Source organism: Pituophis catenifer, unplaced genomic scaffold (genome assembly GCF_029215685.1).
Source record: "Pituophis catenifer annectens isolate HBS135680 unplaced genomic scaffold, rPitCat1.0.hap2 SCAF_2, whole genome shotgun sequence".
Classification (NCBI taxonomy): Eukaryota; Metazoa; Chordata; class Lepidosauria; order Squamata; family Colubridae; genus Pituophis; species Pituophis catenifer.
The window spans coordinates 65,039,044-65,051,872 of NW_027256882.1; the positions used below are offsets into that span (position 1 = coordinate 65,039,044).

The 12,829-nt window shown below is 37.2% G+C and overlaps 1 protein-coding gene across 1 annotated transcript in view; it reads right to left on the minus strand.

Annotated features, from left to right (window-relative positions):
• RAD18 (RAD18 E3 ubiquitin protein ligase) overlaps window positions 1-12,829 on the minus strand; it is a 129,778-nt gene that overhangs the window by 84,470 nt on the left and 32,479 nt on the right. The window contains exons 5-6 of the mRNA XM_070933585.1: window positions 12,090-12,427; window positions 9,617-9,716 (exon numbers count right to left, since the gene is read on the minus strand). Coding sequence (XP_070789686.1) covers window positions 9,617-9,716; window positions 12,090-12,427 — 438 coding nt within the window. The remainder of the gene's footprint in view (window positions 1-9,616; window positions 9,717-12,089; window positions 12,428-12,829) is intronic.

The following is a 12,829-nucleotide window of genomic DNA, read 5'->3' on the forward strand; positions in this document are numbered from 1 at the left end:
TGCTAAATGCTAAAAGAAAAAGCAATAAATTCTCCTCCCCCTTATACATACCGTACGTGTACACACACACACACACACACACACACACACACACACACACAGGTGAAACTCGAAAAATTAGAATATCGTGCAAAAGTTCATTTATTTCAGTAATGCAACTTAAAAGGTGAAACTAATATATGAGATAGACTCATTACATGCAACGCGAGATAGTTCAAGCCTTGATTTGTCATAATTTTGATGATTATGGCTTACGGCTCATGAAAACCCCAAATTCACAATCTCAGAAAATTAGAATATTGTGAAAAGGTTCAATATTATAGGCTCAAAGTGTCCCACTCTAATCAGCTAATTAAGCCATAACACCTGCAAAGGGTTCCTGAGCCTTTAAATCATCTCTCAGTCTGGTTCAGTAGGAATCACAATCAGGGGAAAGACTGCTGACCTGACAGTTGTGCAGAAAACCATCATTGACACCCTCCATAAGGAGGGAAAGCCTCAAAAGATAATTCCAAAAGAAGTTGGATGTTCCCAAAGTGCTGTGTCAAAGCACATTAATAGAAAGTTATGTGGAAGGGAAAAGCGTGGAAGAAAAAGATGCACAAGCAGCAGGGATGACCGCAGCCTGGAGAGGATTGTCAGGAAAAGGCCATTCAAAAGTGTTGGGGACTTTCACAAGGAGTGGACTGAGGCTGGAGTCAGTGCATCAAGAGCCACCACACACAGACGGATCCTGGACATGGGCTTCAAATATCGTATTCCACTTGTCAAGCCGCTCCTGAACAACAAACGTCAGAAGCATCTTACCTGGGCTAAAGACAAAAAGAACTGGTCTGTTGCTCAGTGGTCCAAAGTCCTCTTTTCTGATGAGAGCAACTTTTGCATCTCATTTGGAAACCAAGGACCCAGAGTCTGGAGGAAGAATGGAGAGGCATACACTGCAAGATGCTTGAAGTCCAGTGTGAAGTTTCCACACTCTGTGTTGATTTGGGGAGCCATGTCATCTGCTGGTGTTGGTCCACTGTGCTTCATTAAGTCCAGGGTCAATGCAGCCGTCTACCAGGAGATTTTGGAGCACTTCATGCTTCCTTCCGCAGATGAGCTTTATGGGGATGCTGACTTCATTTCCCAGCAGGACTTGGCACCTGCCCACACTGCCAAAAGTACCAAAACCTGGTTCAATGACCAGGGGATTACTGTGCTTGATTGGCCAGCAAACTCGCCTGACCTGAACCCCATAGAGAATCTATGGGGCATTGCCAAGAGAAAGATGAGAGACATGATACCGAACAATGCAGAAGAGCTGAAGGCCGCTACTGAAGCATCTTGGTCTTTCATAACACCTCAGCAGTGCCACAGGCTGATAGCATCCATGCCACGCCGCATTGAGGCAGCAATTGATGCAAAAGGAGCCCAAACCAAGTACTGAGTACATATGCATGCTTATACTTTTCAGAGGTCCGATATTGTTCTATGTACAATCCTTGTTTTATTGATTTCATGTAATATTCTAATTTTCTGAGATTGTGAATTTGGGGTTTTCATGAGCTGTAAGCCATAATCATCAAAATTATGACAAATCAAGGCTTGAACTATCTTGCTTTGCTTGTAATGAGTCTATCTCATATATTAGTTTCACCTTTTAAGTTGCCTTACTGAAATAAATGAATTTTTGCACAATATTCTAATTTTTTGAGTTTCACCTGTATATGAAAAAAGAAGAAAAATCATTCAACAGGTTGTGCTAAACATTACACTAATCTTCAAATCCCTCTGTTAACCATCTGCTATTATATTTAGCGTGTAGAAAGTCCACAAATGGTTTCCAGGCTCTTTTAAAGTTGTCTAGTCCTTTATTTCTAATCAAAGCAGTTAATTTTCCCCTAATCTCCCCTAATTCAGTCAATTTCAAAATCCATTTTTCAACAGCCACCATTTCTTTTTCTTTCCAATGTGGCAAGTACAATCCTCACAGCCATCACCATGTGAAGGAATAGCACCCCAAATTGTTTTTCAATTGACTTGTCCATCATATCTAAAAGAAAAGCTTCAGGTTTCATTAATACTTATATCTTTTTTTAAACAAAATCAAAGGTCTTAACTAGAGAAGGAAAAAAGGAGAAGGAATTACAGGACTTTCAAGTAAGCAAAACAAATTTATGTCACATAAGAGTCCTATCTTCACTTTATTCTAGTAAGAATAGAGCACAAGCTTCAACTCAAAGATAAAGAAAGGGTTTTCCTAATATTATTTCCAGCCTGACTTTAAGAAAGAAGCTTAAAGGACTACTACTAAGAGCCTTGGTACTACAGTGGTTTAAAGCACCCTGTTATTAACACAGCTGCCTGCAATTTACTGCTGGTTCGAATCTCGCCAAGGCTCAAGGTTGACTCAGCCTTCCATCCTTTCTAAGGTAGGTTAAATGAGGACCCAGTTTGTGGGGGCAATAAGTTGACTTTGTATAAATATACAAAAGTATGAAGGCTATTGCTTAACGCACTGTAAGCCGCCCTGAGTCTCCGGAGAAGGGCGGCATATAAATCAAATTAAAAAAAAAAAACTATGCTGTGGAAAGATGAGTAGAATTTATTTCTGCCTATTCGTGGAAAGGAGTTTTAATCAACTGAATGGCATTGGCAATTCATTTTTTTGTTAAAAGTTTTACAACGAGCACAAAAACTAACACAAACTATTAAAGAGTTTAAAAAAGTAAAGTGCAGAAAAAACAAAAAGAAGCTTCCAAATTCTTTGCAGTAAATGTAAGTATAATTGCAAAGTTATCTTACTATGATTATGAAAAAGCTCACTCTTTTCTATTATCCAGTTTTTCTAATCATCAAAACCAGAAATCTTAAATGCATTTTATTTATTTATTTATTTTATTAGTCATATTTCTATGCCGCCCACTCTCCGAGGACTCTGGGCGGCTTACACCAAAGACAGTATACTAAATAGCATATTGCCCCCTAACAATCTGGGTCCTCATTTTACCCACCTCGGAAGGATGGAAGGCTGAGTCAACCTTGAGCCAGTGAGATTTGATCCGCTGATCTGCTGAACTAGCAGTCAGCTGAAGTAGCTGCAGTACTGCACCCTAACCACTGTGCCACCTCGGCTCTTTTTGTTTTGTTTTATGCAAACAATCTATAAAGCGTTTCCAGTCAACCATAAATGTAGATACTGGGGTTTTTTCCCTCTAAGATAGCACTGGCAATTAAGGAAAGTAAATGATGTTTTACTAATGCTCCTTTCATCCAGTGGCCTAATGTTATTATTGCTCTAAAGGTTTGGGAGATCCTTCAAAACAGTACTAAATATTACACTGAAGACTGTGAAGCATAGATCATAGCCTTTCCACTTGTAGTTGTACTGAATCAGTAGTTTTTCCATTCAGAGAAGAGTTCTACTGAATATAACTCTGGACTCCCTGGTATTATATTCCAAATAATCCTAAAAATGGAATAGTAAGGAAGAGATATATATAATCCGCCAGTGTGTGCTGCCCTGCTCACACACACTCACACACACACACAACTATGGCTTAGTGAGTTTATTAATATTCCCCAGCAATTCCCTTCACCAAAAAAATAAAATAAAAACCAGAACTGTCCCAATTAAGTCCAGCCAAGAGTAGACCAACGTTAGTCCACAGAGCAATGGCCAAAGATTCCGCAAGGCATTTGAAAGTTTCTCAAACAAAATAAATCCGGGCAACAAAATAAATCAGGCAAACTTAAATCCACAGCACAAGAGAGCTCATGAGGCAAGAAAAGGGGCGTTTGTCCTACCTGAGGCAAGAAAAGGGGCGTTTGTCCTGCCCAGAGTTTCTAAGGTACACTTCAAATCAAAACACAGTGTCAATCCAAAGTGAGGCAGGAATCACAACGACCAGAAAGCACACACCTAGGAAACAAACACATTGTTCCCAGCAACACCTCCATCTGTCTGCTGTGAATAATAGCCAGCTTCTGGTGCAGCCCATCAAGACAGGTAAGGCTTTCTTTTCTCGAGTAGTCTGGCTGACCTTCTCTGCTCCTGCCTTTTCTCTGTCCTACATGTTCTTGGATCAGGTACAGAAGGCAGTTCCTCCTTCTCCTCACTAACCAGCTGCATCTGCATGTTTTCCCAACCTGGAGCCTCAGCCAAATCCCTCACAGATGGTTGTTCTGAGCCATCTGCCAGGAATTGGCTCATCCTCCCTTGAGCTGACATCTAAAGAGGTACCTTTGCAATCATCTAAGGGAGTCATCACACAGAGATAACCATGTCCCCAATTCTTACTACTGTCACACAAGGACTGACAGGGCAGGCAAGCTCCAGATCCCCTCTATTAATATCATTTAAATGGGACCCCCAAAGCTTGCCCTTTTTGTTGTAATTCTGCCTTATGAAATGGAATACCTCCTAAGATATGGATGACCCTGCTAGCCTTTTATACAGCACTGAACACTTAGTTCTTCCCCTGGGTACTGGATCAGGCTTTTAGGCAAACACATTTTGATATTTATCGATGAAGATTCTCAATCATCCAGATAAAGTTGTTTGAAGGCCGAGTCATGGCAACTGGATTTATTTTTCTTGTTAGTTTGAGACATTTCACTGCTCATCCAAGGAGCTTCATCAGTCAAAGTAAGTTAGGTAGAGAAACTTCATTGATATATTGCAACACACTTTCGGGAGGAAACCAGAGGTTGGTGCAGGCGGTGTTGGTACATTCCAATGATTCTCTGGCTAACTAACTTGTTCTGACTAATGAAGCTCCTTGGATGAGCAGGGAAACATCTGAAACTAACAAGAAAAATAAGTTCAGTTGCCATGACTCAACCTTCAGACATTTTGATATTGTGGTTACATGTTTTCTGAATCTCTTGGAGTACCAGATGTTGCTTTAAAATTATTTTGAATTATTGTTAGATTGTGTGTCAAATGGACACCATATAAATAAATAAAATGTTCAAATTACTTAACATTGAACTACAAAAATTAAGTGTACTAGATGTGCATTCAATCTAGCTTATATTTTGCTCCTCAATTGGAAATGAATTCTGCATTAGGGTAAAATAGCAAAGTTATTGATAAAAGATTATCTTCTAATATCTATCTCTAAATTTAGCAGTCAGCAATAAATTCCTTGAGGGGAAAAAAACTGACTAAATCATGAGCTGCAAAAACTATCAGGCTTATACATTCTTCCTTTGTCAATTTCCTTCCATGCAGATAAATTTTTAGCTTATCATCTCAATCTAATCAACTAACTCTGTCTCTTGTTAACTGTATCTTAAATCACATAATTTAAACTGAATGTTTATTAACCTTGTGTAGTATTAATTATTGTTTCGGAGCTGAACTTCTCAGAAAGTTGAAGATAAGTAAAAGCAAATCCTAATTACTTGGCAGTAAGACAAGTAAATGTACTAACGTAAGACCACTGCAATTTGTTAATACTCGCAAACATTGCATTCAATTATGCCTTAGCATGATATGTAAAGGAGCAGGTTACTAACAATATGTGATTGCATTCCCAAACTTACCTAGCAATTGGGCACTGGGGTACCACGTACTACAAAAACTTATCTAATCCCTTTTTAACTCACATTTATTATTTCCAACAGTCATGAATCACTCTTCTGCCACAGGCACACAATGCAATTTTTAGTGGACACCGCAGATAGTGTTTCCTAGCAACAAAAATAGGCTCCACGGAGACAATTTTCAGAGTTCAATTAAAAAAGAAATCTCCCACACTGTTCACAGTTTATGCTGTCTATTTAAAATTTCAGTGGGAGTCCTCTGATTTTTACCCCGTAAGACAGAAAAAAAAATCATTCACAACTAACTCCATTCATGATTTTGTGGGCCTATTTAAATTATAGTAAAGCTCTTTATGGCAAGAATTCAATGCTGATACTCCATTCTAATCGGTAGAATTTAATTTTAGTCAGTCTCTTCACATAATCCTACTCACATTTTCATTTTTTAAAAAAGAGGAAGAGAAATTGATACAAAAATAAAGAAAAGAAAATACTGGTGTAATCCAGAACTGGACTATTTTACCCTTTACAGCCCAAAATAACTTTACAATAGTATGAATTAATAATTCAAGTATAATAAATTCTAATATCTTTATAAAGATCATAATAAATAAGTAAAGCCAAAACAAACTGCAGCCTATCTTTTCTTCCCATGTTTTTCTGACATAATTTTTTAAAATTTCCTATTCAATTAAAATTGTACAGCCACCATACTTTTTTCAATATAGTATAATATTGTTAACAAAACAGTTTCAGCCTCCAAGTAATTTTCTTAATTGCTGTCTAGACTTCTCATATCGGAGATGAAACATAATGGGAAAATGTTTACATATGTCTGATTTAGGGATGTACATTGTTTATGTCCAAATCTGGAAATACAGCAGTTGGTATTTTATGAATTATGTGTGTTTTTTATTCCAGATGCAAGCTGAAATGCAGCTGTTTTAGGCAAAACATTTTAGGTAATCCATTCTATTTTAGCAGTTAAGATTGGATATTGTGTCTTTCCAGGGCTCTACTGACAACTCATATTTTTGCAGCTCAAGAACTTCTTTTGAATCCCATATTTCCCATGACAAAAACATCCAAAAGAGGTGGGAGCTCTGTTTCTTCCAAAACACCAAATGTTTGGGGTTTTGTTTCTGCTTATTGGTGGGAACAATAGCTTTAGTTCTGTTGTATGCATTCCTAGTCTACAAATGTCTCCTCACAGTCTTGGTAGTGTCATGAACAGATCAAGATAGCATTCCTGGGTAAGAGGGTAGAAGTGGCTTGCTACTGCTTCTTCTGAAAGGTTGACTTACTACCCTTTACTACACCTTTGGCATTCCTTGGCAGTATCCTCTTCAAGGCTTAATCAGGCTCAAACCTATTCCATTTCCATATTTAGCTCTTAGCCATAGTCTTATTTTTCACATAAGACTCTATGTGACTCTATACTATGTCAAGATGTTCAGTTTAATTGGTGATGTCCTATTAATTCATTGTCTTTCTTTTTCTTTCTTTTTTTCTGTTTATTGGGGGATCCTTAGAAGAGATCCACTAAAAGGGGAAAAAATAATCCCTCTGTAGTTTACAACAAAAGGCACAACAACAAGAATTGGCCATAGCAATCTAAGATCACTACTCTTATTTTAAAAAATCTAGAAAATTCATTAAAAATACCCCTTCCTGTATTATGGGCAAACATAAAGGACAATCAAAGTACAAAGGACAATCTTAGCTCTTAAGTAAACATTAAGAGAAAGATTTAAAGTGTAAGGAATGTAGACACATCACAACTGGGGAAAATCATCTGTATTTGATTGGATTTTGATCAAAAATAAAAAGAATTGAAACACTGATGAGAAAACATTTCTTTTTTTAAATAAAAAAATCCCTTGTTTATTGAGCTTGCTGATTAAGTCTACATGTATCTACTACTATTTAGGCAGTTGTTTGGATGATCGACAGTTATGTCCCATATATATTTGTTGCTCTAGACCAGGGTGTCAAACTTGATTTCATTAAGGGCTGCATGAGGGTTGTGTTTGACCAAGGGGGGGACACTGCCGAGGGGCGGGCATGGTCAGCTCGATGTCACTCATGTTGTGGTGGCCCGAGCGCTCTGCCAGAGAAGCGGGCTGGTCCTTCACTGTTTCCAGGGCAGCTCCGTGGGCCAGATCTAAGCACCCCGTGGGCCTTGAGTTTGACACTCCTGCTCTAGACCAGCTTTCCTCAACATTTATCTCATGGAATAATTCACAGGTCTTAGGGAACATAACAGTCACAAGAATGAACTTCAAAATACAATTCACTTCTAACCTATAAAATCCATATTTTACAATATTTACAACAATAGCAACGTAGCTGGTGAGCATATCACTCACAGCACATGAAAATTCTTACCACTTCACGTTCTAGCATTGCAGAGCATGGAAAGTTTTTTTAAAAAGTTTATTTCTTGTGGAACCTTTAATGACCTCTTGTGGAACACGAGGGTTCTGTAGAACATCAGTTAAGAAAGACTGCTCTATGCAGTAACTTACTAAATTACTGCCCTTATTTATAAGCTCAGGAACATTAAACTGAGACTGATTTAGGAGCTGTTTGAAATCAAGTGCAAAGAATTACCAGACTGGAACCAGCAGCCCTTTTCCTGAGTTCATGTTCTGATGTACAGCCCCAACAAATATGAAAATTTGAAACAATCTGTTCTCCCCTTTCAACTAACTGTATCTTTTTTGGATGTATTTGGGGAGGCTTTGCAGCAATATTGTGCAACCTGCTAGCCCCCCCCCCTTTTTTTTTTTTTTTAATTTGATTTATATGCCGCCCTTCTCCGGAGACTCAGGGCGGCTTACAGTGCGTTAAGCAATAGCCTTCATACTTTTGTATATTTTATACAAAGTCAGTTTATTGCCCCCACAAAGTGGGTCCTCAATTTACCTACCTTAGAAAGGATGGAAGGCTGAGTCAACCTTGAGCCTGGCAAGATTCGAACTTACTTTAATTGCAGACAGCTGGTGTTAAATTACAGTACCTTGTCTGCAGAGCTATCCAGGCTCCTTGTGCCATGTTTCATTTATATTTGTATTGATTACTAAGATTGTGAGAGAGATAAATATATGCCAAACACGTTCTTCGAAAGATTCAACTGTATCATTCTGCTATTAACAGGATGAGTAATTACTCCATTATCATATTTGGAGGATATTAGAAACAGTAACATCAAACCTCTAGATGAAACAAAAACAGCAAAGGACTAAAAGAAACTGAACGGTTTTAACTGCCTCCTTGATGGAAGTGTAGCAAAGAAAAATCATCTGCTGGAAAATATTACTAAAGAGGCCCTGACATTGTTTCAGCTATTCTCCAGATAACTGAATTGCTCCAGAGGGAAGGACTTGCATTTGTCCAATAAATTCAAACAAATCTGAATAAATTGTTACTTTATTGATGATAGCCAACGTACTAATATTTTTTTAGGATCCAATCTGAGTTGGTCATCAAGACCAGAGATTTTGTCTTCCGTGCTTTCAGACTCACGCTGGAGCCCATCTGCAGGGAACTTCTCTCTAATATTGTTTTTATACCTAAAATATTATTCAAAGGCCATTAGATAAAACAAGAAAAACTGACCCAATTTGGTACTGTTTTCTTGCTAAAGCAAGCATGGTGTCAGCTTTGGAAACCATATTAACACTGGAAGCTTCCACGCTGCCACCTTCTTGCGCTTGGGAAAGTAGGAGGGAGGGATTTAGTAGAGTGATTGTAGTTAGACATAATAGCATTCTTCCCTTCGGTCAAGGTCATGGTGTTTCTGCATCTGGAGGAGGAGTGGTTGCAGTGATGGCTCAAGTTGGGACAGATGGTGATTGGGCCACGTGATGGACTGATGGGTGCAGGAGCTGGATTTGGGATTTTGATTTACTGAGGGAAAACCCAGAACTCTCAGATTCGGGTATACCTAGAGTATACCTACTCTAATAAATGGAAGATTTGAGATGATGCCTGTCTCGGAGTTTTTGATTGGAGTTGGGTTGTTCTGGAACGCTGACACATGGATAGCATTTATTAGAATTTATACACTCAAGAACCTTACCTTCGAAGACTGTCTTTCTTCTCATCTCTTGTCAGGCAACTATCAAGGTGGTTATTTATATGTAGTTCTTGAACAGGAACCCCACAGACAGGACACTCCACTGAAATATATAAACTAGCCATATCAGATTATAAATTAAATTACAAAAACTTTCATTGGGGGAAGGGGGGATATTTGCGGCTATACAGTGTGCAGACATCTAGATGGATTCTTATCAAGCCAGTGTCCTCCAGAAGTGGTGTTAGAAGTTACAGTCGAACATATCCAGAAGACACTGGGTTTGTATTTATATAATTTCAAAGTTCGTCATCAAATGCTAATGAAGCCAACATCTTCAAAAAAAAAAGACATGACCCAATTTTTATAATGAAGCTAGTATGAACAGTTTCCCTGTATATTGTTATGTATTACTAAAAAGAACAATGCAAATAGATTTCTGCCAGCCTAAACAAAGTGAAATCGTTTTCTTGATTCTCAGTAAAAAAAAAAAAAAAACTAAGACTGAAATTGCTTATCTTGTAGCTGGGAACGATTACTACCCCATTCATTTTTTTATTATGAAGCAGAAGAAAGTGAAATGAAGGAATTTTTTTTTCTTTCATGTATAGCTTTATTCCCTGTTTCCACATACTTACACTCATAAGTCAGCAAAATTTCAATGTCAACTCCATCTAAGCAATAATATTGCTAGAGCAAACATGGTATTCCAAATCAAGTTAGCAAAGATGCTGATGTAAGAATAAAGCAAGTATATTAAAGCTATCATTGCATTTTATATCTTTGATTCGACTTGCAGTGCAGAGGTAGGAAAAATTCACAGTGTTACCTTTCCATAAATAAGTAATCATTAAATTAAAATTTCAATTTTTTAAGATGAACAAAAGTAAAGTATGACAAATGTAAAAATTCCATTATAAATAATTTAAAACATGGTCTCATAATTTCCTATTGCTTTGGAAAAAGGAAGCCAGCTGAATAACAATTTCATTCAACTAGATGTTTATCAATTTTCACTGAGATTTTTAATACAAAACTTCAGTACTGTATTGCTTTTTTCCAATGATAGTATTATTTCTTTTGTTAACATTCAAAAGAAAATAAATAAAAGCTCACAATTGGGTCCTAAAGATGATGATCACTCCTAATTCCTAGAATATTGAAATCAGAATTATAAAGTGATTTAGTCATCATGGCTACTAGGTGCAGATGGATGGATTTATACAACTCTTTTAAAAATCCAGCTAAATTAATAGCTTTGTGTGTACATTCAGGTGGTAATTTATGCAACCTCTCTGTGTTCATGCAGTCAGAAGAAAGCTCTTCTTTCTGCCTTACAATAATTACATCTTGCAGTATGAACAACTACAAATTGAAATGTACCCATGTCAAACAGCAGCATGTATAACAAGTCATCCTGATATCAAATAACAACATATGCATTCAGCCATCGAAAAATTATGTAATTTGTATCAATCATATCACAACATCTGACTCAAGTAGGCCATTATTTGCCCCCTCTCTGAGACACCCATGCTGTCAAATCAAGATAATGAAAACTTTCTTTTTCTTATATATAGCTAAACCATAGCACTAAAATCTGTATAATAGATAAAACTTCCAATTCATCTAAAGCAGTGTTTCTTGAAGCGTGGTCCTAAAACCCCTGGGGATCCTTCCAAAATTCAAAATTATTTGCCAGCGCTATGTTAAAAAATAATACAATATTAAAATCCCATTAAACAATCATCAGAAGAGCTAATGGCAGTGAATAAATCAATTTTAATTTTTAATGTTGGTAAATATTAATAAATATAACCCATACGAGCAAAAGTTCTTTGGGGGTCCTCCATTAACATTTAAAAATGGGAAAAGATCATGAGAGGGGGGAAAATTGATTAAGGTAAAAGGTTTCTTCCTTCTTACCATGCTTCTAAAAAACAAAGAGAAGAAACCCAGAGAAGCTAAGGTTATATCTGAAACATCCCAAAAGGTCATCCTATGCACACACAGATGATGCAAGGCTCCACAAATGAACCACTCCACTTACTTTATATACGGAGGTAAGAAATCTAGAGAAATGTAAGTACTAATAGTCTTCTAGTTTCTTAACCTTGTGAACTTTAAGATGTGTAGACTTTGATTCCCAGAATTCCCCATCCGGCATTCTAGAGTGGCTTGGGAATTCTGGGAGTTTTTACACATCTTAAAGTTCCCAAAGTTGAGAAACACGACTCAAGTATTTCATTCATTTCATCCACCCCCTAAAGAGAAGCTTATTGTATGCAGCAGTGAACATCTAAGCTAACACAAAAATACCCACAGTTAACATTAGTGTAGAAGCAACAGTATGAATAAAATAAACTGATATGTTAATATAAAGATGAAAATAATCGGAATCAACTATGTGACATTAACTAGCAAGAGTATAGAAAAATGAACATGCAATTTTGATGTATACAGCAAGTTGCCTTACCTTTTGTGACAAATTTTGTTGCAGATGTGGAAGGCATTTCAGAGTTTCTGATGCTTCCAGTGGGAGCTGTATTTGCTACTTCTTTACCACCTGCCTCATAACTTTCTTCTGAGCTACAGGGGTTTTCTTCTTGCTTTATTTTAATAATTTTGTCTTTGTCCGCTGATATTAAATGTCTATTTTCATTGACTGGAAAGGTATCTGCACATTGCTTTTTCCGTTTTAAAAACAATCCATCTGGAGAGTTCAAAATGTGACCTTGGAGAGGAGCTTTCTTAGGTAACAGAGTTGGAGAAGAAATTGATGGAGAATCCAAAACTGCCTGGAACAGTCGCTGTCTAGGAACAAAATACAGAGCTAGATCAATTTACAAAACTATTATGCCTTTTCTTTCTCAGGATTCTTTTCAACATTTGAAAGGGGAACAATAGCTAAAACCCAAGCATGCTGCCTTCTGGCTGAAGTCCTGCTGAAGATTAAGTGAAAGGATGATAATTAATGTAAGCATCCACAATCAACTGAATATTTATCCCCTTATTTGTAACTAGCATTGGGAGCTGAGATACAAACCCCCTAAACTGCCTACTATTTATTTATATAAAGAGAAGGAAAACTCATCAGTTATCCAGGAATTCTGCCACATTTTTAGAAGACAGAGTTTGACTACTCTAAATTCAGATCACTTGATGGAGTCGTTGAAATTAGAAAAGTGTGGGGTGAGTGAGAGGAGAAAAGAAGAA